This window comes from Zeugodacus cucurbitae, chromosome 3 (assembly GCF_028554725.1).
Source record: "Zeugodacus cucurbitae isolate PBARC_wt_2022May chromosome 3, idZeuCucr1.2, whole genome shotgun sequence".
Taxonomy (NCBI): Eukaryota; Metazoa; Arthropoda; class Insecta; order Diptera; family Tephritidae; genus Zeugodacus; species Zeugodacus cucurbitae.
Genome location: NC_071668.1, coordinates 75,743,732 through 75,766,559, shown reverse-complemented (window position 1 = coordinate 75,766,559; position 22,828 = coordinate 75,743,732). Strand labels below are relative to the sequence as shown.

The 22,828-nt window shown below is 35.1% G+C and overlaps 8 protein-coding genes and 1 pseudogene across 11 annotated transcripts; 1 reads left to right on the top strand and 8 right to left on the bottom strand.

Moving 5' to 3' along the window:
- Window positions 1-131: 131 nt before the first annotated feature.
- LOC105212061 (uncharacterized) lies at window positions 132-1,201 on the top strand. Its single transcript, XM_011183822.3, has 2 exons — window positions 132-292; window positions 359-1,201. The coding sequence occupies exons 1-2, from the start codon at window positions 242-244 to the stop codon at window positions 965-967; spliced, it is 660 nt and encodes a 219-aa protein (XP_011182124.2). The 5' UTR covers window positions 132-241; the 3' UTR covers window positions 968-1,201.
- Window positions 1,202-2,544: 1,343 nt separating this feature from the next.
- LOC105212060 (uncharacterized) lies at window positions 2,545-3,601 on the bottom strand. 2 transcript variants are annotated; one of them, XM_011183820.3, is made up of 3 exons: window positions 3,520-3,601; window positions 3,388-3,459; window positions 2,545-3,313 (listed from the first exon to the last, which is right to left on the bottom strand). In XM_011183820.3, the coding sequence occupies exons 2-3, from the start codon at window positions 3,439-3,441 to the stop codon at window positions 2,687-2,689; spliced, it is 681 nt and encodes a 226-aa protein (XP_011182122.2). In that variant the 5' UTR covers window positions 3,442-3,459; window positions 3,520-3,601; the 3' UTR covers window positions 2,545-2,686. The 2 variants fall into 2 exon arrangements, with proteins under 2 accessions (XP_011182122.2, XP_011182123.2); XM_011183821.3 differs by having other exon boundaries at window positions 3,388-3,586.
- A 2,209-nt stretch (window positions 3,602-5,810) lies between these two features.
- On the bottom strand, window positions 5,811-6,835 carry LOC105212059 (uncharacterized). Its single transcript, XM_054226482.1, has 2 exons — window positions 6,677-6,835; window positions 5,811-6,606 (listed from the first exon to the last, which is right to left on the bottom strand). The coding sequence occupies exons 1-2, from the start codon at window positions 6,719-6,721 to the stop codon at window positions 5,917-5,919; spliced, it is 735 nt and encodes a 244-aa protein (XP_054082457.1). The 5' UTR covers window positions 6,722-6,835; the 3' UTR covers window positions 5,811-5,916.
- A 985-nt stretch (window positions 6,836-7,820) lies between these two features.
- On the bottom strand, window positions 7,821-8,844 carry LOC128920088 (uncharacterized). The gene is made up of 2 exons (XM_054226483.1): window positions 8,696-8,844; window positions 7,821-8,620 (listed from the first exon to the last, which is right to left on the bottom strand). Exons 1-2 carry the CDS (start codon window positions 8,738-8,740, stop codon window positions 7,934-7,936), a joined length of 732 nt encoding a protein of 243 aa, XP_054082458.1. The 5' UTR covers window positions 8,741-8,844; the 3' UTR covers window positions 7,821-7,933.
- Window positions 8,845-9,447: 603 nt separating this feature from the next.
- LOC114803486 (uncharacterized) lies at window positions 9,448-13,409 on the bottom strand. The gene is made up of 3 exons (XM_011183814.3): window positions 13,247-13,409; window positions 10,357-13,188; window positions 9,448-10,278 (listed from the first exon to the last, which is right to left on the bottom strand). Exons 1-2 carry the CDS (start codon window positions 13,295-13,297, stop codon window positions 12,490-12,492), a joined length of 750 nt encoding a protein of 249 aa, XP_011182116.2. The 5' UTR covers window positions 13,298-13,409; the 3' UTR covers window positions 9,448-10,278; window positions 10,357-12,489.
- A 303-nt stretch (window positions 13,410-13,712) lies between these two features.
- Window positions 13,713-14,930, bottom strand: LOC105212056 (uncharacterized; annotated as a pseudogene).
- A 145-nt stretch (window positions 14,931-15,075) lies between these two features.
- LOC105212058 (uncharacterized) lies at window positions 15,076-16,142 on the bottom strand. The gene is made up of 2 exons (XM_011183817.3): window positions 15,983-16,142; window positions 15,076-15,920 (listed from the first exon to the last, which is right to left on the bottom strand). Exons 1-2 carry the CDS (start codon window positions 16,031-16,033, stop codon window positions 15,222-15,224), a joined length of 750 nt encoding a protein of 249 aa, XP_011182119.2. The 5' UTR covers window positions 16,034-16,142; the 3' UTR covers window positions 15,076-15,221.
- A 2,033-nt stretch (window positions 16,143-18,175) lies between these two features.
- On the bottom strand, window positions 18,176-19,136 carry LOC105212055 (uncharacterized). Its single transcript, XM_011183812.3, has 2 exons — window positions 18,981-19,136; window positions 18,176-18,914 (listed from the first exon to the last, which is right to left on the bottom strand). Exons 1-2 carry the CDS (start codon window positions 19,029-19,031, stop codon window positions 18,270-18,272), a joined length of 696 nt encoding a protein of 231 aa, XP_011182114.2. The 5' UTR covers window positions 19,032-19,136; the 3' UTR covers window positions 18,176-18,269.
- Window positions 19,137-20,705: 1,569 nt separating this feature from the next.
- LOC105212054 (osteocalcin 2) lies at window positions 20,706-22,710 on the bottom strand. 3 transcript variants are annotated; one of them, XM_054227033.1, is made up of 4 exons: window positions 22,689-22,710; window positions 21,894-21,991; window positions 21,722-21,802; window positions 20,706-21,553 (listed from the first exon to the last, which is right to left on the bottom strand). In XM_054227033.1, the coding sequence occupies exons 2-4, from the start codon at window positions 21,942-21,944 to the stop codon at window positions 20,777-20,779; spliced, it is 909 nt and encodes a 302-aa protein (XP_054083008.1). In that variant the 5' UTR covers window positions 21,945-21,991; window positions 22,689-22,710; the 3' UTR covers window positions 20,706-20,776. The 3 variants fall into 3 exon arrangements, with proteins under 3 accessions (XP_054083008.1, XP_054083007.1, XP_054083006.1); XM_054227032.1 differs by having other exon boundaries at window positions 21,647-21,802; window positions 22,689-22,708; XM_054227031.1 differs by lacking the exon at window positions 22,689-22,710 and having other exon boundaries at window positions 20,706-21,802; window positions 21,894-21,997.
- Window positions 22,711-22,828: the final 118 nt, after the last annotated feature.

Below are 22,828 nucleotides of genomic sequence, written 5' to 3'. Positions count from 1 at the left end.
GCCAACAAACGATATGGAAATTCAATTATACTGGCCAGAACAATGCCGCGCTACTAAACAGTTGCCTATAAACCATGGTTGCGCAATTTCGAAATACAAACCGCACGTACGTAAAACTATATACTATATACACACACATGGAGTCAATATAAAAGATTAGCACGGATTATGCACCAATTTAGTTTAATTTCGAACTTTTAAAACAAAAGTAACGCGTATACAGCGGAAGTGATTACCTAAAATGAGTACGAGTCGGTTTGTATTACTTTTGAGCTGTGGCGCTGTCTTGCAGGTGAGTCACCAAACAAGCTACTAATTCTAACAAACCATAGCATAATATATCGATGTCTTCCAAAAGCTGACGGCTGCATTTCCACAACAGGGCGTTTACCGAGATACCCAGACCAACACATCAGACCATTTAAGCTCGGCACGAGATACGATGCTTGCTAGCACACTTGAAATACTTGCCAATCAGTCCAGCAATATTCTACACATTTCGAATCATGTGATGACGAATTTAGTCCTAGAACTGGAAATGACACCTGATAGAACACCAAAAGTCAATAAGATCATAAAGCGATTTCAGAAAGCACTAAAACATATCGACAATATTAATTTCGATGACCAACAAGCGGAGTTGGAGAAAATCTTTGCGGCCGTAGATGAGGTTGGCGCAATCTTCGATGACATTGAATTATTACCCGACGGCAATGATATCAAGATATTAGAAAATGCGCTCGAAAAGCTCGGTCGGAAAAGTGTGGCGGAGAAATTCGGTAATACTATGGAACAAACAATATTGCAGCTTACAAAAACATTCGAAGACTTTGAGAATTCACTAAGTGATGAGGAAAAACAAGAAGTACCTGAAATGATCGACTGGATCAAACGTTTTAAGGAATCGGATAATTTTGAAGAACAGCTTGGACCTTTAATTCAAGAATTTTTAGATTTTTTCGATTGAAAGTTTACAGTTATTATTAGTTGCTTAGTATCAGGTTGTTCAAAAATTTAAAGGCAACCAGTGTACCAAATCTAATTTATGATTTATTATTCAATTTTAATACATTTATTTCACCTTTTTTTCAACTCTAAAAAATTGTTAAAATTGATGATAATGGAAGTTATATTATGATCGTTGAAAAGTTCTTTAATATAATAATGCATGGAAATAATAAAGCAATTTGCCAGAACCTAATTCAATTTGTGAGTTCCTCAAAAATTACTAGTTACTAACACTCAAATTCGTTTTGCTTTCCCTGAGGACATATAGAGCTTATCGCTTCGAATCAATACTTAAGTGTAAACATAATTTTTTAGCCGTTCCATATTGTATTTTCTTAGCGCGTGATTTGCCAAGTTAGAGTAGTAAGCAAAAAATTTTCGGAAATTAGTAAGTGTAAGATCATCTCCTGTCATCAAACAAACAGTCAGCGCATTCGTGTCTTGGCTCCCACGTCACTGTTGACAGTCATAACTTTGAAGTTGTAGATAATTTCATATACCTGGGAACCAGCATCAACACCGATAATAATGTCAGCCTTGACATGCAACGCAGAATCACTCTTGTCAACAGGTGCTGCTATGGACTGAGTAGGCAATTGAATTGAGAGGACTTTACTCTCTCGACGAACAAAAATCAAACTCTACAAGTCGCTCATTATTCCCGTCCTGATGTATGGTGCAGAAGCGTGGATGGTATCAACATCCGTTGAGACGGTACTAGGAGTTTTCGAGAGAAAGGTTTTGCGGAAAATTTATGATCCCTTAAACATTGGCAACGGCGAATACCGCAGAAGATGGAATGATGAGCTGTATGTGTTGTTCGACGACATAGACATAGTCCAGCGAATAAAAAGAGACCGGCTACGCTGGCTAGGTCATGTTGTTCGAATGGACGAAAGTGCCCCAGCTCTGAAAGTTTTCGATGCAGTACCCGCTGGTGGAAGCCGAGGAGGGGAAAGGCCTCCACTCCGTTGGAGGGACCAGGTGGAGAAGGACCTGTCTTCACTTGGTATTACCAATTGGTGCCAAACTGCCAAAAGGAGAGATGCGTGGCGCGCTGTTTTGGACTCGGCTATAACTACAAGTTTTTTATGTGAATCTAATGACATAACAGTAGGACGAATACTACTTTCACTAAAACTTTCTAGAACCTAGAGGTCATACATGATGGGAATTAAATGAAAGCTTATAATAAAAGAGTTTGTAAATCTTCCGAAAATAGAAAAGTTAATGAAAGTACCACTGAATACACTTCGTTGGGTTGTCTCTTCGAAATCTGCAATTTCAAAAAATTCCTTACTAGAGAGGCAACTACTTTCTCTTATCTATCGAAGAAATCAAAACATACAAATGTTATTTTCGTTATTAAAATTACTGTAAATAATTATATATTTTTTAAAATATTTTCACTTCTCATACATAAACACCTACATACATCGGGTAAATGATAATTCACTCAATCAGCAACACACACACGCATACACACGCGCACCCATTTGCACTATGGGCCTGCAAAGCCCATAACGATAACGAGCATTCTTATCTACAAATATGATTCATTTATTGATTATAACCGCTTTGGTGATTGGCAAAAAACTAATTATTTTTCATGGCGCAAACTATTTTCTACTTCATTTCAAATTGTGGAAATTTTTGTGAAACACACATTTTTCAATTTTCAAAAACGCGCAAACATTTGCGCAAAATGCGTGAAGACATCGTTGGCTTTCTGCTCATCGGTGGAATCGGTATATTTCTGGTACCATTCCACCACTTTGTTATTCTTAATTCTATCCTCCTCCGACAGATTTTTCACATAAATTCCCATTTTGCGCAAGAATTCGTCGAAAAAGACCATTTTATTATTCTTCAGCTCACTTATCAAGGCGTCCAAGCCATTGCGCTTCAGCGCCGCCTCAATGAGTATATCCTCATCGGTGGGTTTCGGCAAACTGGTGGTATTGTAGCGTTGCACAATGTCTTCGAAGGTGTTGAGCGTGTGTATCTGTGTGACAATATACAGGAAACCATCCACTGTGGAAATATCGGCTGGTAGTGGCTTAACGCGCTCTTTAGCCTCCACTATGTAATCCATTAGCAATTCTTTACTCTTTTCCAAATCGTTCTTCTGCACAATAACTTCATCTTTCAACACTTGCTCTAGCAACTCTCTACTCTTATCCAAAGAAGCGTGCAAGTATTTGAAGAGATTTACGAAGAATTCAAACATGGTTCTTTCAATTTCAGTTTCGAATTTAAACATGCCCTCATGAGCGGGAGCTGGAGCGGTGTTGCTGTAGTTGATCTATAAGAAAAATATTTAGAAATAGTTAGAATGGCTTTGGCAATTAATTTTGATGTATCTTCCGATATACTTACAGCGCTCGCGATCAGCACCAACGTGCATAGTAAACAACCAGAAATTCTACCCATTTTAGGCAGTCTCTTGTTCTTCGTGAGATATTATGTTTTATTATTCCACAGCACTCAAATTGAATATAGTTTTATTACCTATATATTCTTAACAATCATTTGTATGATGTTACTCCACTTAGCTTTCGATTTGTACTAAAAGTTTTTGTCTATATTTATAAATGAGTTATGCCAAAAAGTCAAAAGTATCGTTATCTGTTTGGTTATACCTATTTACGCTTTGAGCAATAATGGACACGCCAATTCCTAATTGTTGTTGTAGATAAGGGCTCGAGTAGTTATGTACATATGTCGTTAGTCATCATATAGAAACCCCCTTAACGAGTATATACAATGTGTTGTTACAGCTGGTGCGAAATAGATAAGCTCGCATGGGTTAGTCTACAGTGCAAATATGTTATATACAGATTACTGGCATTAATTGAGGTACACCTGCACTTGTGCCAGTGACATATCGTATTGATGTTGCCGGTTATTTTGCTGAGTAATATATCAACACGAAAAAATTCATAAATTTTTTGCCTAAAAATCGATATGAGAGATAACAAATTAACTATAACTACAAGCCCTCACACTTGATGTAATATGAAAACATGTGTTTTATGATGGAGGGATCTGGGAGCAAGGTTATGCGTCGTTTCTTAATGATTCATTGATTTAGTAAACTTTATTGTCAAAAGTGTTTATAAAACCTCTCTCAGAGATTGCACCTAATAGGAAGCAATTATGTAGCGAACGCTTTCCGCCATGAGAATCATGGTATTCCACGAAAATGGTTAAAGCTTTATGAGCTATTTCTTAGATTTTGATAAGCCCTATAATAAATTGCACAAATTTTACTTTACTAATCACTCTACTCAACATCTTAGTATGTATTATTTAGTTTTTGGATAGTTAAGATATCAAAGCTTATGAATTAAAGTATCACTCTATAGCCTTCCCATTCTTTTTGAAAACTGGACGATGATGTAAGTGAAAGTAAATTAGGGTTTTTGTAAAGTAGGTCCTGAAAAGATGTAATGCCCACAAGAGGGGTGAGGAATAAAATATGAAATTTATTGTAAAACTGGAAGACAACTTGTCGAATCGAAGAAACATCGGCCGCAATATCTTCTTATCAGTCAAAGTCGCTTCCGTAGTTAAAACGTCAATGAAGCGGAAGAAGAAATATCGGACGATTTTGAGTGAAAATAAATCACAACATTCTTAACATTATCATTATTTCTTACATTTTTGTAAGCTTTCTATTTTCAAATAATTCATAGACTACTTAAAATATGTTTATACTCTCACAACATGTTGCAAAGAGAGTACTATAGTTTTGTTCACAAAACGAGATACATATGGCTTAAAACTAAACGAGTTAGCTATAGGGTTGCATATACTACATATATCAAAATGATCAAGAGATAAGTTGAAATTCTGAAAATGGCGAAAATAGAAAAACTATAAATTGTTAACGTAAGCAATAAATAAAGTTATGAAAGTAGTATTTGGTAGAGAGGATCACACTAGGGAGGGGCATATTTGGATGTATTTTACATGAAGAATTCAGTGCCTAAGTGTAACTTTTCACCGAAAATATCTGTAAATCTCTCAGGTATTTTAATGTATTACAGAGGGAGTTTCCTTCTAGTGATGTATCTCTGTACCAAAAATTATTAAAATCGGGTCATAACTTCTCCTAGATCCCATATACCTAATTATAGGTTTTTCAAAAATATGGTGGGTTTTATTACCTACATATGAGTTAATATGTGAAATATCTTAGTAAAATTAAGTAAACGTATGGTCTTTGATATAGCGTACCTAAGTGGTGAAAATCGGTTCAGGAATTACCTCAGATCTCAGACCTCATATACTATATATAATGAATATTATTCTATTGAAGTTTATGTCGAATATATGGGCCTAATTGTGTGTTATCTTAATAAAATTATCTCAATAAAGTGCGAGAGTATAAAATGTTCTGTTACACCCGAACTGAGCCTTTCCTTACTTCTTTTTATTTAGAATATCTTATCAGCGTCTCATTTTGGCAAAAGCCCAATTATATATGATAAATTTAGAATAGAATACCGCGATCTAGCTTGGTATTAGTTGGGAAATTAACATTAAACTGCTCTGCATTACTAATAGTGAGACATATGAAAGCTGTAGACATGCTTAAAAGCTTAGCCGCTTGCTATCTATTTTTACAGCTGCGAATAATAGTTGTTAGTGTACATTTGAATATATGTAAGTATGTATATATGTTGAAAATATATCAGATATGTATGTATGAGTACGTGGTTTCTGTACATTTGAGCGTGATAAGAAACCAAAAATTATACACAATTGTACGTAACGAAATATAAAATGACACTGCATTCAAAATATAACTATTTATTATATAAACCATTCAAAATGCAATAACTAAAATAATATTACTAAATTTTATAGCAAGCTTCAAGCTTTCTTTATACATTATTCCTTTTAATCCTCAGCTTGTGGTCCGTAGAAAAAGCTAACGTAACGATAACCATAATCCGCCTTATCCATAACATCTTTATTTTCCAAATAGGTCTCATGTACATACACTAAATCCTTTTCTTTCTCCAGACCCGCTGGCGAAAGCAACTTGAGATACTTTTCGAATTCATCCGCATACTGATAACTGATTTCGTTCAATAATTTCGCTTCCTCAGCCTCGAGCTGATTCATACCATGTGTCTCCAAAGCTTTGTACCAAATATCATGTGCATATATTGGCTTGTCTTTGCTTGAATTGTGTCTGTTGACAAACGTGTAGAAGTCTTTAAGCACACGCTTAATGCATTTTTTGCCTACATCGTTAAGAATGTCATCCGAATCCTGGACATATGTCTCAAGGATTGCCCGTTCCTGCTTACCATCAACGGTGTCTATACTACTAATCGCCGGATCGGCAAGTATGTCTTTCGCAATTTTATTACTCTCTTTTAATATAAATTCCTGATGCTTTCTGTCGCCTGCGGATATCATAGCTGAGAGTCGTTTGCGTTCACGTGTGATCAAATTTTGCTCTTCCAAGGTCAGTGGTTTTGGTGCATCTTTGCCTTTCGCTGGCGCCAACGCATTCTGCTCGGTGCTGCTGCTGTCCTTGAGAGCACTTTGAGTTTCTGCAGTTGGCAGACAAAATGCAAACTGTGGATTAAAGAAAATTTTATTTAAATGTAACTCAATGGAATTGTTATGAATTTGATTTTCTCCAAACCTGCAAATATATTGCGCACACGAATAACCAGATTATTTTTGACATTTTGTCGTTAACGGACTTTCGTTCGATTTGAAAGCGATCGCACGCTGTTGTAGAATGCACTATGCGCCGTTACAGGAAATTTCCGTCATTTATACTTGGCGCTGAAGCATGATTTACATGTTTACTAATAATATTTCATTTTTAATTTATTGCAATCGCTTTAATTGATAGAATAACAAATGTATGCCCGAAAAAAAATACAAAAGTGATGAGCAGAGGTCAAATAGTCAATATGACGCAGATACAGAGGTGGCAGTAGTGGCGCAGAACCCCAAACAAGTGATTGGCTAATTACAAACCTCTCATCAAAATTTTGCAAATATATTTCAAGAATCCGCAAAGAAGAATAAAGCACTTAAAATTTAGCCTAAAGTTGTATTGCGAGAATCAGAAAAAGCTAAAAATGTTTTTATTCCCAGTTAAGTTGTAGTTCGAGTTTAAAAAACAACAAAAATCAAATTTTTCTTTTAAGACAGTTGCACCCCCACCACAAAGCTTTTGGAGACGACTCTGAGCAAACGCGTATACAATAGCTTATGTAGTGGAAATTCAGCTAATCAGAAATAATTAAATTTATTTGTAATGAATGACAATAATGTCAAAACTATATACGAGTATATCGTCATCGCATTAGTTTGCTACTTATAGAAGCAGGGTTGCCGTTGGATTAGTTTTTTGAGCGATTTAACATTTAATGAGAATTTAATACAGCCGAAAATACCCTTTTTATTTTTTTTTTAGTTATATTTACAAATATTTAGTATACGCTTGTGTTGGCGAAGATAAGATAAAAATCGAAGAATGTATTAGGTTTACAACTGTAGCCGCAAATGTCGAGAATTCGGCTCCAAAAGTGACATTTTTAGTTAAGAATTAGTTTGGGATGCAAACAGATCTCTACAAATATTTTGTTGGGTTAATGTTGACACAAATGTCCAAGATCGATATAAAACGATTTAATCGATTTAATCGATCAGTGCTTGACCCTAGAGATATTCCCGCAAATGTCGAAAATTTGGCTCAAAAAATGACATTTTCAGTTGAGAAGAATATCTTATCAGCGTCTCATTTTGGCAAAAACCCAATTATATATGATAAATTTAGAAATTCAAAATATAACTATTTATTATATAAACCATTTAAAATGCAATAACTACAGTTAAAACTTAATTTTATAGCAAGCTTCAAGCTTTCTTTATACATTATTTTCTTTTAATCCTCCGCTTGTTGTTCCTTGAAAAAGCTGACATAACGATAACCATAATTCGCCTTATCCAAAACATCTTTATTTTCCAAAAAGGTCTCTTGTACATACACTAAATCCTTTTCTTTCTCGAGACCTGCTGGCGAAAGCGACTTCAGGTACTTTTCGAATTCATCTGCGTACTGACAACCGATTTCGTTCAATATTTTCGCTTCTTCAGACTCGAGCTGATCCATACCATGTGTCTTCAAAGCTTTATACCAAATATCATCTGCATACATAGGATTATATTTGATTGAATAGTGTCTATTGGTAAAAGTGAAGAAGTCTTTAAGCACTTTAATGCATTTATCGGCTGTAGCGTTAAGAATATCATCCGAATCCTGGACATATGCCTCAAGCACGGCCCGTTCCTGCTTGCCTTCGGTGGTGCCTATTCTACTGATGGCAGGGTCGGCAAGTATGTTTTTCGCAATTTTATTACTGGCTTTCAAAAGAAACTGCTGGTGCTTCTTGTCGCCTTCGATTATCATAGCTGAGAGGCGTTTGCGTTCACGTGTTATCAAGTTTTGCTCTTCCAAGGTCAGCGGTTTTGGTGCATCTTTGCCTTTCGCTGGCGCCAGCGCATTGTGCTCGGTGCTGCTGCTGTCCTTGAGAGCACTTTGAGTTTCTGCAGTTGGCAAACTAATTGCAAACTGTGGATTAACGAAAAAAAGTTTATTTAAATGTATCTCAAAATGGAGTTGTAATGAATTTTATTTCTTCCAAACATGCAAAGAAATTACGCACACAAATAACCAGATTATTTTTGACATTTTGTCGTTCACGGACTTTCGCTCAATTTGAAAGCGATCGCACGCTGTTGTAGAATGCACTATGCGCCGTTACAGGAAATTTCCGTCATTTATACTTGGCGCTGAGTTATGATTTACATGTTTACTAATAATTTTCCATTTTTAATTTATTGCAATCGCTTTAATTGATAGAATAATAAATGTATTTTTCGGGCATACAAAATACAAAAGTGATGAGCAGAGGTCAAATAGTCAATATGTTGCAGATACAGAGGTGGCAGTAGTAACGGTGAAGCTTAAATAAGTGGTTGGCTTGTCTCATCAAAATTTTGCAAATTATCTTTCAAGAATGCGCTAGGAAGAATGAAGTTCTTAAAATTTAGCCTAAAGTTGTATTGAGGAAATTAGAGAAAGCTAAAAATGTTTTTTATTCTCCGTTGTATTTGGACAACAAAAATGTCTTTTTGAACATTTTGTTTGCGACAGATACACCCCCACCATAAAACTTTTGGAGACGACTCTGAGCAAACGCGGTTACAAGAGCTTATGTAGTGGAAATTCAGCTAAACAAAAATAATTAAATTTATTTGTAATGAATGACAATAATGTCAAAACTATATACGAGTATATCGTCATCGCATTAGTTTGCTACTTATAGAAGCAGGGTTGCCATTCGATTAATTTTTTAAGCGATTTAACATTTAATGAGAATTTAATACAGTCGGAAATAACTTATTAATTTTATTTATTTTTTTATTTTTTAGTTATATTTACAAATATTTATTATGCGGTTGTGTTGGCGGAGATAATATAAAAATCGAAGAATGTAAGTTCCCGAAAATAAACTTTGTTCGCCCTCGTAAATATCGTGTCAACGTTTACTAAAATTTCCAACTTATTTGGAACAATCTGTGACCGAACGCCGTCTTATCCATTCCACGTTCATGCTTTGTATATGCATTCCATGCCTCTATCAAATCTTTTGCCTTCTCTTTGTCGTCAGCAGAGAGTGTCTTCACATATGCTTCAAATTCATCCACCAAGTAGTGTAAGTATTCTTTGTAACGTTTGTCCACCTCTTCATCGTATTCCAATACACCATGCTTCTTTAAAGCATCCCAGGCCACCTGTTGTTCTGGTGTTAGTGCTTCCGTCTTTGAAGCGTGCCTCCGCTTAAATCTATCGAAACTTTGAAGAACCACATCTTTATTGCCCAGAAAAATGAAGCCAGCGTACTCATAATTATTGTCGGCAGGCTGTGCGGTATTTAACGATTCCCTCGAGTCTTGCACATATTTCCGAAGCACACTTCTTTCCTTCTCCATAGCTTCGCTATCTATACTATTCATGGAGGGATCGGCGAGCACATCTTTCGCTATTTGATTGCTTCGTTGTAAACGAAAATTTTGAAAATTTATTAAACCTTTGAAGAAGGCATCCTCGAAGCTATTGTGGCCTTCGGCTACAGCTACTGTTGGGTTTACTGTTGTTGTAACTTGTGGAATGTTATTATTTTCCAATCTATCCGTAGCGGTTGGTATGGGTAAACACGTTGTAAACTGCGACAGAAAGTCGATAATTTAATTTAATAACAAAAACAATTTTTATTTATTTATTTTTTTAATTTATTTAAAAACCTGTATGAATAACAGCAAGGCGAATGTCAGATACGAAATGCGCTTAAACATTTTCGCTTTCTGTACTTTATTGAAAACGTTCTTTCAGGTTTCGATGCACACTAAATGCGTAGCAGGCTCATACAAGGTATTTATACGCAGAATTGAGACATGACTTCATGGTATTTGATTAAAAAATAAATATACATATTTTTTGCTCACACTCTTAAAATAAGCGGAGTTCAAGTCTACAACGGTGCATTCGATACACCATTTATTATATTTGCATTTGAACGAGAGCCTTGCTTATATTCTTATCAATTACTTCTACAGCGTATAACTCACAATTAAATCAATCATCTTTTTGTCTACCACATACATATATCATATATATTTACGCCAAATTAAATGAGGCATTAAAAACCTAACCAAATCACTGTAGAAGACGAATAAAACCAAATATTAATCTTCATAACATTTTTATTTGTTACACTTCAAAAATTTTAATAATATGTCATTAGTCGTTTACTTCTCTGATTCGTAATCGAACAGTCGAAGAAGCAATTTTTGACCAAATTCAGCCTTGTCTAAGTCAAGCTCATTCTTTGTGATCTTATCCCAAACTTCCACGAACTGCTTTTCCTTATCTCTTTCGTCCGCTGAGAGTGTTTTTATATATTTTTCGAATTCATCAACTATGTGGCAAGCGAAATCTTTCGAACGTTTCTCCATCTCTTCGTTGTACTCCAATACGTCATGCTTCTTTAAAGCTTCCCATGATACCTGCTGTTCTGCTGTAAGCTCAGTGGGGTTTGCAATACTGCTGCGATAAACGCTGTTGAACTTATTAAGCACGAATTCTTTACCCATGCCGAAGAAGAAACGATTGTTCTTCTCACTTTTGCCAATAGGCATAGCCGAATTTAGTGCTTCCTTAGAGTCTTTAATATATTTCGTAAGTGCATCTCTTTCAGACTCCATAGCTCCATTCATAGAAGGGTCAGCGAGCGCATCTTTCTCTATTTGATTGGTACGTTCCAAGCAAAAGTTTAAAAAATCGATATGGCCTTTAAAAACAAACGCTTCGAGCCTTTTACGACCAACACCATCACCTACAGATGTCGCTGTTGTTGCTGAACCATGTGGAATGGTATTATCTTCCGCTGATTCCGAAGTAGCCTCACTAATTGTAAGGCAAGACTCAACTAGATATTTATATGCAGAATTGACACTCGACTTGAAAGTCTTTGAATAAAATTGCTCATACAAAGTACAGCTCTGAATTAAATGAATAATATATTTGCTTATTTCAATATTTACATGAAATTAAATGAGGCATTGAAATTAAAGGTAAATATGAAAATAAAATCTAATGATGTGCTATCAAGTGAACTCCATAAGGGTCATAAAATTCCAATGTAGTCTGCTCAACTTGTTGCTTCTTTTCAAATCTACTAATATAAATAATTGCTCTAAAGCCTTATCAAATATTTTTGTAAACAGCTACTCATACTCACACATACATTTATATGTTTATAAAATAAGCTTCATTTAAAAAATATATTCGAAGTAAAGTTTCAATATACATATAGATTTGTGAGTTTAGTCCGCTCAACATTAAGCTTACTGTGAGATCAGTAACAGTATAGACTAGATTCAATTAATTTTGATAAAAATGTCAAAACTTTATAAAAAACAAAAAATTATCGCGAGCTCAAAGAGCTGGTGGACTCCAAATTGGTCTATTAATTAAAGAAAGCCATATGATCTTATGACATGAAGAACCTCTTTCTTTTAGATTCTTTAAAATTGCTTGTTGATCAATCAATTCTAAATTCTTGACTGAGCCCACTGCATTTATCCGAAAAATTGTACAGCTGGTAGACCCATTAGAAACTTTTTCAATGAAAAGTGACGACCGCTATAATAAATGCTTGAATTGGTCGGAAACTTATGCGTATTAACCTGACTTTCATATGTGTTAAGAAAAACTGGTTTATAGTTTTCTCTTATTAAGCCCTTTCCCGAAACCAAAGAAATATTTATTTATTGAAACGACTCAAGAATATATAGTCCACAAATTTAAATATTTATTATAATTTTATTAATTTATTATATTTTGTAAAAAATAAAAATACATTTCCATATATACAATTACTTATCGGATTCGTATTGGAATAGTTCAAGAAACAGTTTTTCGCCCAATTCAACCTTATCGAATTCAAGTTTATTCTTTGTGTACTTATCCCACACTTCGTACAGTTCCTTTTCCTTCTCTCTTTCAGCAGCTGGTAGTGTTTTCATATAATTATCGAACTCATCGACTATGTGGCTTGCAAATTCTTTCGAACGTTTCTTCATCTCTGCGTTGTACTCTAAAGCACCATGTTTCTTCAAAGCTTCCCATGATACCTGTTGTTCTGGTGTAAGCACTTCGAATGTTGAAGCACGTCTTCGATAAAAGCCGTTGAAATCTTCAAGCACAAAATCTTTACCCATTGCGAAGAAGAAGCGATCGTTACGCCCATTTTTATCGGCAGGCAGCACCATAGCTAGCGCCTGCTTAGAATCTTTTACATATTTTGTAAGTGTATTTCTTTCATACTCCATGGCTTGGCTCTCTATGCGATTCATAGAAGGATCGGCTAGTACATTCTTTGCTATTTGATTACTTCGTCGCAAGCAAAAGTTTAAAAAGTTAATGTGACCTTTAAAAACATTCGCTTCGAGCCTCTTACAGCCATTTGGCACTGCACTTTCACTTACTGATGACATAGCGGTTGATGTACCGTATGGAATGATATTATCTTCCTCCGATTCCGAGGAAGTTGGTTTTGGTAAGCACGTCGTAAGCTGAAAGAAAAATAATTTTTTTTTATAACAAAAACATTTTCTTGTTTAATTTGCGAACCTGTATTAGTAACAGCAAGCCGATGGCCAGCAGTAAATTATTTTTAAACATCTTCACTTATTGATTGAAAACGCTCTTCCAAGTTTCACTGCACACTAAATGCGTAGCAAGCTTCGGCGAGGTATTTATATGCGAAATGAAGCAACGACTTGAAGATGTTTGAGTAAGAAAAGAAATCTACCTATTCCGCATACACTTGTACAACAACTAAGGCAGTCCAAGTCCTATGAGTGTACACCTGAATATAAGCAGACCCATCTCTTGGCATACAAGTAGAAGAGCACTACGCATATTCTTATCAATTATTTCTATAAAGAATAACTGTAAATTATATAAAGTATATAAATAATAGATTTTTATTGAGTACTACAAAACTGTATGAATATGTATAGCATTTGGAAAGCTAAAACTTGAAAACCTGAAGCGGACCACAGCTCCTGACCTTACTTATAGAAAATTAAAAATATTTTTATTTAGAATTTATATTTTTCCTTTATTTAGCAATCTGTATATATATGTATGTGTAAACCACTCCTCAATATACTCATACAATAATGTAAAGACGAACATATCACGAATTATTTTTTTTATTCTTGGTAAATTTTATTATTATTATGCCTTAGAGTCATATTTGAATAGTGCACCGAACAATTTTTGTCCAAATTCAACCTTATCCAATCCAATCTCAGTCTTTTTATACGAATTATAAACTTCCACAATTTCCTTTTCCTTCTCTTTTTCGACCGTTGAGAGCGCTTTCATATACTCATCGAAATCATCTACTATTTGTTTAGCGAAGTCGGTGGCGCGTTTCTCCATCTCTTTATTGTACTCGTATACACCATGTTTCTTGAAAGCATTCCAGGAGACCTGTTGCTCCTATGTTAGATACTCCGTCTTTAAAACACGTCTGCTATTAAAGCTGTTGAAATTTTCAAGCACGAAGATTGCAAAAAAGATACGATTGTGTTGATCATTTTTATCGGCAGGCAGCGCCGCTAACAAAGCCTCCTTGGAGTCCTTCACATATTTCCTAAGTAAATTTTTTTCTTCCTCCATAGCCTGACTGGCGATACTGTTCATGGAGGGATCCTCTAACACATCTTGCGCTATTTTATTGGTGCGTTCCAAACAGTACTTTAAAAAGGTTTCAAAGTTTTTGGAAATATTCGCTTCGAGCCGCTTACGTCCATTTGGCACATCACTTTCACCCAGAGATGGCGTTGTTGTTGATGTGCCATGTGGAATGGTGTTATCTTCCTCCGATTCCGATGAAGTTGGTTTTGCTAAGCATGCAGTGAGCTATGGAAAAAGTATAGTAACTATTTAAATAAATAAGAATTCTATTTTATAGGTTATATAGGAACCTGTATGAGTAACAGCAAGCCGATGGCCAGCAGTAAATTCTTTTTAAACATCTTCACTTATTGATTGAAAGCGCTCTTCCAAGTTTCACTGCACACTAGATGCGTAGCAAGCTTCGGCGAGGTATTTATATGCGAAATTAAGACACGACTTGAAGATATTTGAGTAAGGAAAGAAACCTACTTATTTCGCATACACTTGTACATGAACCAAGGCAGTGCAAGTGCTATGAGCCTCATCTATAATATTTGCATACAAGTAGGAGAGCACTACTCATATTCTTATCATCTTCTTCATTTCTATAAAGTATAACTGAACATTATATATATTGTATAAATTATATATTATTATTAAACATTACAAAAGTATATGAACATGAATAGCTTTTGAAAGGCTAAAGCCCTGAACCTTGAAAACCTGAAGCGATCGGAGGCCACACTCATAGCAAACAAAAATTATATTCATCCAGAATTTATATTTTTCTTTTATTTAGCAATTTACCAAAATGCAATTTACATTTGTAAACCAATCCTCAATATTCTTATACAATATATACATAGAAGAACATATCACGAATTAAATTGTTCATCCTTTGTAAATTTTATTATGATTATGCCTTAGAGTCATATTTGAATAGTGCACCGAACAAATTTTGTCCAAATTCAACTTTATCCAATCCAATCTCATTCTTTTTATACGCATCCCAAACATCCACCATCTCCTTTTCCTTCTCTTTTTCAACCGTTGAGAGTGCTTTCATATAATCATCGAAATCATCTACTATTTGTTTAGCGAAGTCGTTTGTACGTTTATCCATCTCTTCAGAGTATTCGAGTACGCCATGTTTCTTTAAAGCATTCCAGGAGACCTGTTGCTCCGGTGTTAGCTGCTCCGTCTTTGAGGCACGTCTGCGATTAAAGCTGTTGAAATTTTCAAGCACAAAATCTTTACCGATTGCAAAGAAGAAACGATTGTGTTGATCATTCTTATCGGCAGGCAGCACCGCTAATAACGCCTCCTTAGAGTCCTTCACATATTTCCTAAGTACATTTTTTTCTTCCTCCATAGCCGGACTGGCGATACTGTTCATGGAGGGATCGGCTAGCACATCTTGCGCTATTTTATTGGTGCGTTCCAAACGGAAATTTAAAAAGTTTTCAAAGTTTTTGTAAATACTCGCTTCCAGCCGCTTGCGTCCATTTGGCACGGCGTTTTCACCGAGAGATGGCGTTACTGTTGATGTACCATGTGGAATGGTATTATCCTCCTCCGATTCCGAAGAAGTTGGTCTCGGTAAGCACGTAGTAAACTGTGACAGAAAGTTGAATATTTAATTCAATACAAAAACCTTTTTCTAAGTAATTTCCAAACCTGTATTACTAACAGCAGAGCGAATGCCAACAATGAGAGTTTTTTAAACATTTTTTACTTTTTTGTTAAAATCGCTCTTCGAAGTTTCGATGCACACTAAATGTGTAACAAACGTCTGCGAGATATTTATATGCCGAATGGAGAGAGAACGTGAAACTCTGGAGGTAATAAGGAATATACGAAAATATATTTTTTGCAAATTTTAAATATAAACACTGAGTTCAAGATCTGTTGAGTATATAGTATTTATAAGTGTTTTTATTAGAGTAATAACATATAAGCACGAGAGTCTTGCTGATATTCTTATCAATTATTTCTGCGAAATAAAGTAACTCAAAATTAAATGAATAATATTTGTGTTTACATATATATTCCAATCAGCAAAAATGATGCTCGGTAAAGTAAATAAAATCATTTGAATAATGAATAAAAAATAATTATTAAAGCCATAAACCGTAAAAATTTAACTCAATGATGTGATGTCAATTTTCCGAATCAATTTAACCTTCTAACTTAGTATAATATACATACATATATAGGAATAGCAGTCATAAAAAATCAAATGAAGTCTACTAATCATATCGATATGTATTTATTTTTGCTCCTTACAAATGTACTATATATGGATTGATACCACCGTATATCTATTATTTTCGAAAAACTTTACGGTTATTATATTTGAGTTCGAATTTTTTTAGTGAATGTTTTCACTCGGAATTGTTATATGTCAATTTAGTTTGATCAAAATTAAAGGAAACATGTAAGGAAAGGCAAAGTTCGGGTGCAACCGAACATTTTATACTCTCGCAATTTATTTAGAGATTTACCTATATTTTCGGTGAAAAATTACCCTTAGGCACTGAGTTCTTCATGTTTGATATCAGGGGCCTTGAAAAGTCATGGTCCGATTTTGACAATTTTTCCACAAGTGATGTCACAGCTCAAATACAGTATTTGAGTAAAGTTTTATTTCGCTATCTTTACCGGTTCCTTATGTATACATTGTAAAGTGAAAGGATCAGAAGGATTCAAAATTGGGTTATATGGGAAGTAGGCGATTTCACCCATATTCCACCAGTGTCATCAGGGTGTCAAGAACGTGTTATATACCGAATTTCATTGTAATCGGTGGAGTAGCTCTCGAGATATGTTCTTTGACCCATAAGTGGGCGACGCCACGCCCTTTTCCATTTTGTAAAAAGATCTCAGTGCAGCTTCCTTCTGTCATTTCTTATGTAAAATTTGGTGTTTCTGACGTTTCTCGTTAGTGAGTTAATGCACTTTTAGTCATTTTCAACCTAACCTTTGTATGGGAAGTGGGCGTGGTTATTATCCGATTTCTTTCATTTTTGGACTTTATAAAGAAACGGCTAAAACTTTATAAAGAAACGACTGCAGAAAGTTTGGTTTATATAGCTTCATTGGTTTGCGATCTATAGACAAAAAACCTATTTGGGGGCGGGGTCACACCCACTTTTCCAAAAAAATTACATTCAAATGTGCCCCTCTCTAATGCGATCCTATGTTCCAAATTTTATTTTCATAACTTTATTTATGGCTTAGTTATCGCTCTCTATGTGTTTTAGGTTATCGCCATTTTGTGGGCGTGGCAGTGGTCCGATTCCGCCCATTTTCGAACTTAAACTTCTTATGGTGCCAAGGAATACGTGTTCCAAATTTCATTAAGATATCTCAATTTTTACTCAAGTTACACCTTACACGGACGGACAGACGGACGGACAGATTTGAGCTTTACTTGTTGTTTAGCAACTTTTGTTGCGAGAGTATAAAAAAAATTTTAATTTGTCTACTAAATTTAACAGAATTTTTGACAGTTGACTCTCCAGTGCTGTGCTCATATATTCTCTCCTATCCCATATATTCTCTCGCCCATACTATTAGACCGATTTCACACAGGCAATTCCTGTTGCGGCAATTCTTAGTTTTATAGTAGAGGGGGCGACCAAGAGAAGCGAGAGAGAGAGAAATCGGTCTTAGAGAGAATTTTTCACAAAAGGAGAATGTAGGTAATTTCACTCGTTATAAGTACAGCAGTCAATATCTTTTGAAATCAGTCCATTAACTCCGAATGCTTGCATTATGGAGAAATGAAAAAACCTACTTCGATTTAAACTTCACAAGAAAAATATATTTCTTAAGATATAGAGCAAATATAAAGAAAATCCAAAGACGTTTTAGGCAGCTCTATATATTTATATTTTATTTACTTAAAGGTTAAGCCATATACGTTTGATATTACATATATGAAACAGATATTAAAACATTTTCAAGGATTGAAAGTGTCAAAGAAGTTGGAGTAAAATTCTGCTTTCTTCTCGTCATCCTTCTCATTTGTAAACCTAGTATACCAGTCAATTAATTTAGTCTCTTCCTTCTTTTGGTCCTCAGTCAAGATGGATAGATAATGTTCGATTGCTTTTTCGAATTTCTTCGAGACCACTTTCAATTCGGCCATCAAATCATCTTCAAACTTATCCGAACCATTATCAATAAAAGCCTGTTGAACGGTCTTTGTTTGCTCCAATTCTGGGGGCATTTCGTTGGCATCTTGCAATATGCTCGTTAGCGTAATCATCGATTCGAAAAGCGACAACATGTCTTCGGCGGCATCCGACTGTCCCTGATTAGCGTTCGTTTTAAGGTATTCAGAAATGCGTGTGATATTCGCTTTAAGGCCGTCACACTTATCTGGAACTGCCTCCAATTGTGCGAGGGTTTTGTTGAAGAGCGGACGTCCATGTTCGGTCACATATTTTGCCAAACCCAATAAATCTGCCAGGGTTGTGGTCATCAGTAGCTGACGTGGTCTAAATTTCAACTTTTCCGAAGTTCCCGTGGAACGTGCGTTCGTCGCTTTCTGTTGAACAGCTACATTACCAGTATCGCGACGCATGCGCGGAACTGCTTGCACCTGTAAGACGAAATATGGAGGTGGTGATTTTGATACTAGGCCGTTTAACGCAAGCATTGAACTCACCTGCAAGAGCATCAAAGCGCTGATTATTAAAATAATGAAAGCCTTTGCCATTGTTAATTGTGTTTAACTGATTCTTTCTGAGCCTGAAAATGCACTGAGCTCCGTTGTTGCATTTCTCAATTTATATTGCTTTGGAAATTTAGAAAAGTATGCTTTGTATGTATTAGCTCACATTATGCATTCGAAAACGTATCTCTTTGCCGTATTCTACTTATAAAAAAATAAAATTCTAATTAAATACTTTGCGATAACACTGACCCGGTGTTTCTTCACTGGCCTGTCTACGGATTCTTATCAACTATAAATGTACACGTACATATGTTTTATTGTTTATATTCTACACATTTTCCCAAGAAATAAAAACAATAATAATGTTCAATAAGGAAAATGTGCGCATAATCAACAAAAGATGCAGGGCCCGGAAAAGAAAGATTACACTGGTTTTCAAAATTACACTATTTTAAGATTATTTATTGCTGAAAAGTCGTAAAATTCATTTTTAATTAATTAAATACTGGAGTGACTGTAGAGAATGTTAAGCTTTGGTGAAAATGAAGAGGAATTGAAGGAGTAGGTATTTCAACGAATGGTTAGAAATTCATTTGGAGTTTTAAGTCTATAATGACTGATCACTTCTGCCAAAGTTGTCTGAAAGGTGATGCGGTTGACTTTCAGAACTTTCTTCTTGACTTCCCGTCCTTATAAAACTCATAAAGGCACTTTATGATTATATTTTATAATAGTTTCTTTCATTTGAGGATTTGTTATTAGTGTCAAGTTTCGAGCGATAACCCAATATACGTTTGCTAAACTAGCCGCCTTAATTGCCTCTCACTTAAAAAATGTATTCAATTATAATATTTTAATCAAAGTCGACGTCACAGACGTATAATCTTTAGTATATATGTATATTTATTGAAACTGTTTTAATCGTTTTTCCAAATTTTTATATTATGAGAGAGATAACAAATTATTTGAAAATTCAAGAGTTTTAAAAAATAGCTTTTATTTCTCTTGTTTCACAGTGTTAATTGTATTACAATATAGATTTAAAGCTCAATCACATACTGACCCTTTAAAGATTTAACTATAAAATTTTACGGAAACACTTTGCAATTCCATATAAATTTAGTGTGATTCGGAGAATGCTGAGAGACAATCAGACTTTCTGGTGTTTATAATAGCAACTGACATTAATAATCAGATTCTTTTTTAAAGGGTTTTTAGTTACAAGTAGTAACCGAATCTCAAAGTGATCTGGAAGAGAGCAGGTTTAGAATTTGAATCTACAATCAAATGCAGTCGTTCGAATATTGACCTAGCCTATCTTCCAACTATATTAATCAAATCATCAGGGTCAGCAAGAGATTGGTGTCGCTTATTGAAACGGTGTAACTAATATACCTTTGAGACTAACCATAAGCAGCATATCACAAGGCAGTTCTTCAAGCTACAGTTCTTCCAACGACATTTACTTATTTCTTATAATATGTAACCAATATCCAATCCACCGAATAGTGGGTATCTACGGAGTTATAACTAAAATGTGCCAAATTTAAATTTGAGTTAGAAGTACTTAATATTTTTGCGTAGACCCTTTTAGAGACTATAATATTTAAGTTCGACCTATTTTTTTTTTGAAATATTACCTCAGCATGCAACAACAATTCCTGTAAAATATTATCAGAAGTCCTTACTCCAAGAAGGAAAAAACAAAATCATATATTTGCCATTTCAATAAATTCTTGAATTCAATTTATTTACAATTTATTTCTATATACGTAATTAATATTTCACTAATTCGGTACGTTGATTGAGAAGAAGTCGGACAGTTTGATAACTTTGTTTCCGAAACCATCTGCGGCCTTGAAGTCATCATACCAATTGACGATTTTAGTTTCATTACTTTTCTGCGCCTTTGTTAAATGTTTCACATAATCGCGTACCTTTTTGCCAAACGATTTGTAGAAATCTTCAAAACGTTTATGTATTTCTTCGAGCAATTTATAAGCATCGGAGCGCTCGAGCACATCCTGTATAAGCACCTCTTCAGCACTGGGTTCTTTCAAATTATCATAATTATATTTCACTATCAACTCGATCAGTTCGGTGATCGCTACAATGCTATTTTTGAAATAACGCGAAATCAAATCTGCATCCTCTGAGTTCTTAATATTTATAAATGCAGCGTCATTGCCAATAGTTTGTGATAGTTTCTCTTTAAGTTCGTCTACAGCACCAACTTTAACTCTTGAAATTAATTTGTTTTCACTAAACTTCTTGGCCACCGACTTTCGTTTGTCATTTATGTTTTTCACGAAATCGTAGTATTTATTCGCAAATTCGTTGAACAATTTTTCAAAATCCGCTTTGTGATCTTCAACAGATTCACTAGAACTAGAGCTGGAGCTAGAGCTAGAGCTGGAGCTGCTGTTATTGTTTGAGGATCGCTTGTGTCTGTGGGACTCCTCGGAGGATGCTGACGATGCTGATGAAGCTGATGAAGCTGATGAACTGTCATCACCTGTGGATCGCTTGTGCCTGTGGGACTCTTCGGAGGAAGCTGATGATTCAGATGATTCAGACGATGTTGATGAACTGTCATCACCTGCGGATCGCTTGTGTCTATGGGACTCTTCTGAGGAAGCTGATGATTCAGATGATTCTGACGATGCGGATGAACTGTCCTCACCTGCGGATCGCTTGTGCCTGTACGACTCTTCTGAGGATGCTGACGATTCTGACGATGCTGAAGATACTGATGATGATGACGAGTTGGAGCTTTCATCACTATGCCGCGATCTTCTGGGCGATGCTGTCACCTGCGGTAGATTTTTGAGAATTTATTTATTTAGTAAAAGTTAACATAGTTTAATTTTATTTTTCGAGTCAAGACTGACTGAGGTGTAGTACCTGCAATAAAATGCACGCGATTAGCAACACTATAGTAACCTTCTTCCACATAATTGTCTATAATAAACTTGTAGCAAGCTTCGACTGCTGAAACGAAACTAAATGAAACTGAGATTGAACAACTATTTTATACAGTACATTCGCCAAAAGGTGCCAGCAGCCAAATATTATTTGACTACTGATTGATATTTGATAACCTAACAGGCTAAATTTTTTTGCCGTGAGCTTTGATTTTATTAATACTTTTAAGACGCTTTGCACTGGTTCAAACTAGAACGCACTTTTATTACGCATAGTGACCTTACTTGGTATTAATTTGGGTGCTCAAATGTGTTGTTTTTTCTTACATTTTCATATAATATAGATTCCTGTCGGAGCCAGATGTACATGTGTAGTAATACATATGTATGTGAAGATAGAGTCTTTGAAGTTTATTGTATTGTAGGCAAAAATGTCTAGAATACGGCTACGCATTTAAAATAAATATGTAAACAAAAATATAATGGTGATTATCAGTTAGATTTTTGTTATGACGTAAGTTCTTAAGTACTTAGATGTTTGAGTCTTTTTAAAAATTTTAAATATTCCTAATACTCAGTCAGTGCCAAAACTAATAAGAAAGTTTTTTTTTAAAGACAGTGATCGCAACTTTATCGCCTTAACATTATTTATCGCTAGTTCATATACTCGTAAATATGAAGTGATCTTATAAGAAAACCACCTGTTCTGTATTTTCAAATCGTCACAAAATCGCTGTAATATTAATATAGACCACTGCGTTCTGCTTGTGCTTACCGATTATGCGATCTGAGTGTATTTCTCAATGCTTCCAAAATAGCAACGCGGCTCTCACTGAAGAGTAATTGAGAAAGTGAGAGATGTGCACTCACTCTACTTGTCAACATAATAGATACTGCAATGAACAGCGATTCCCC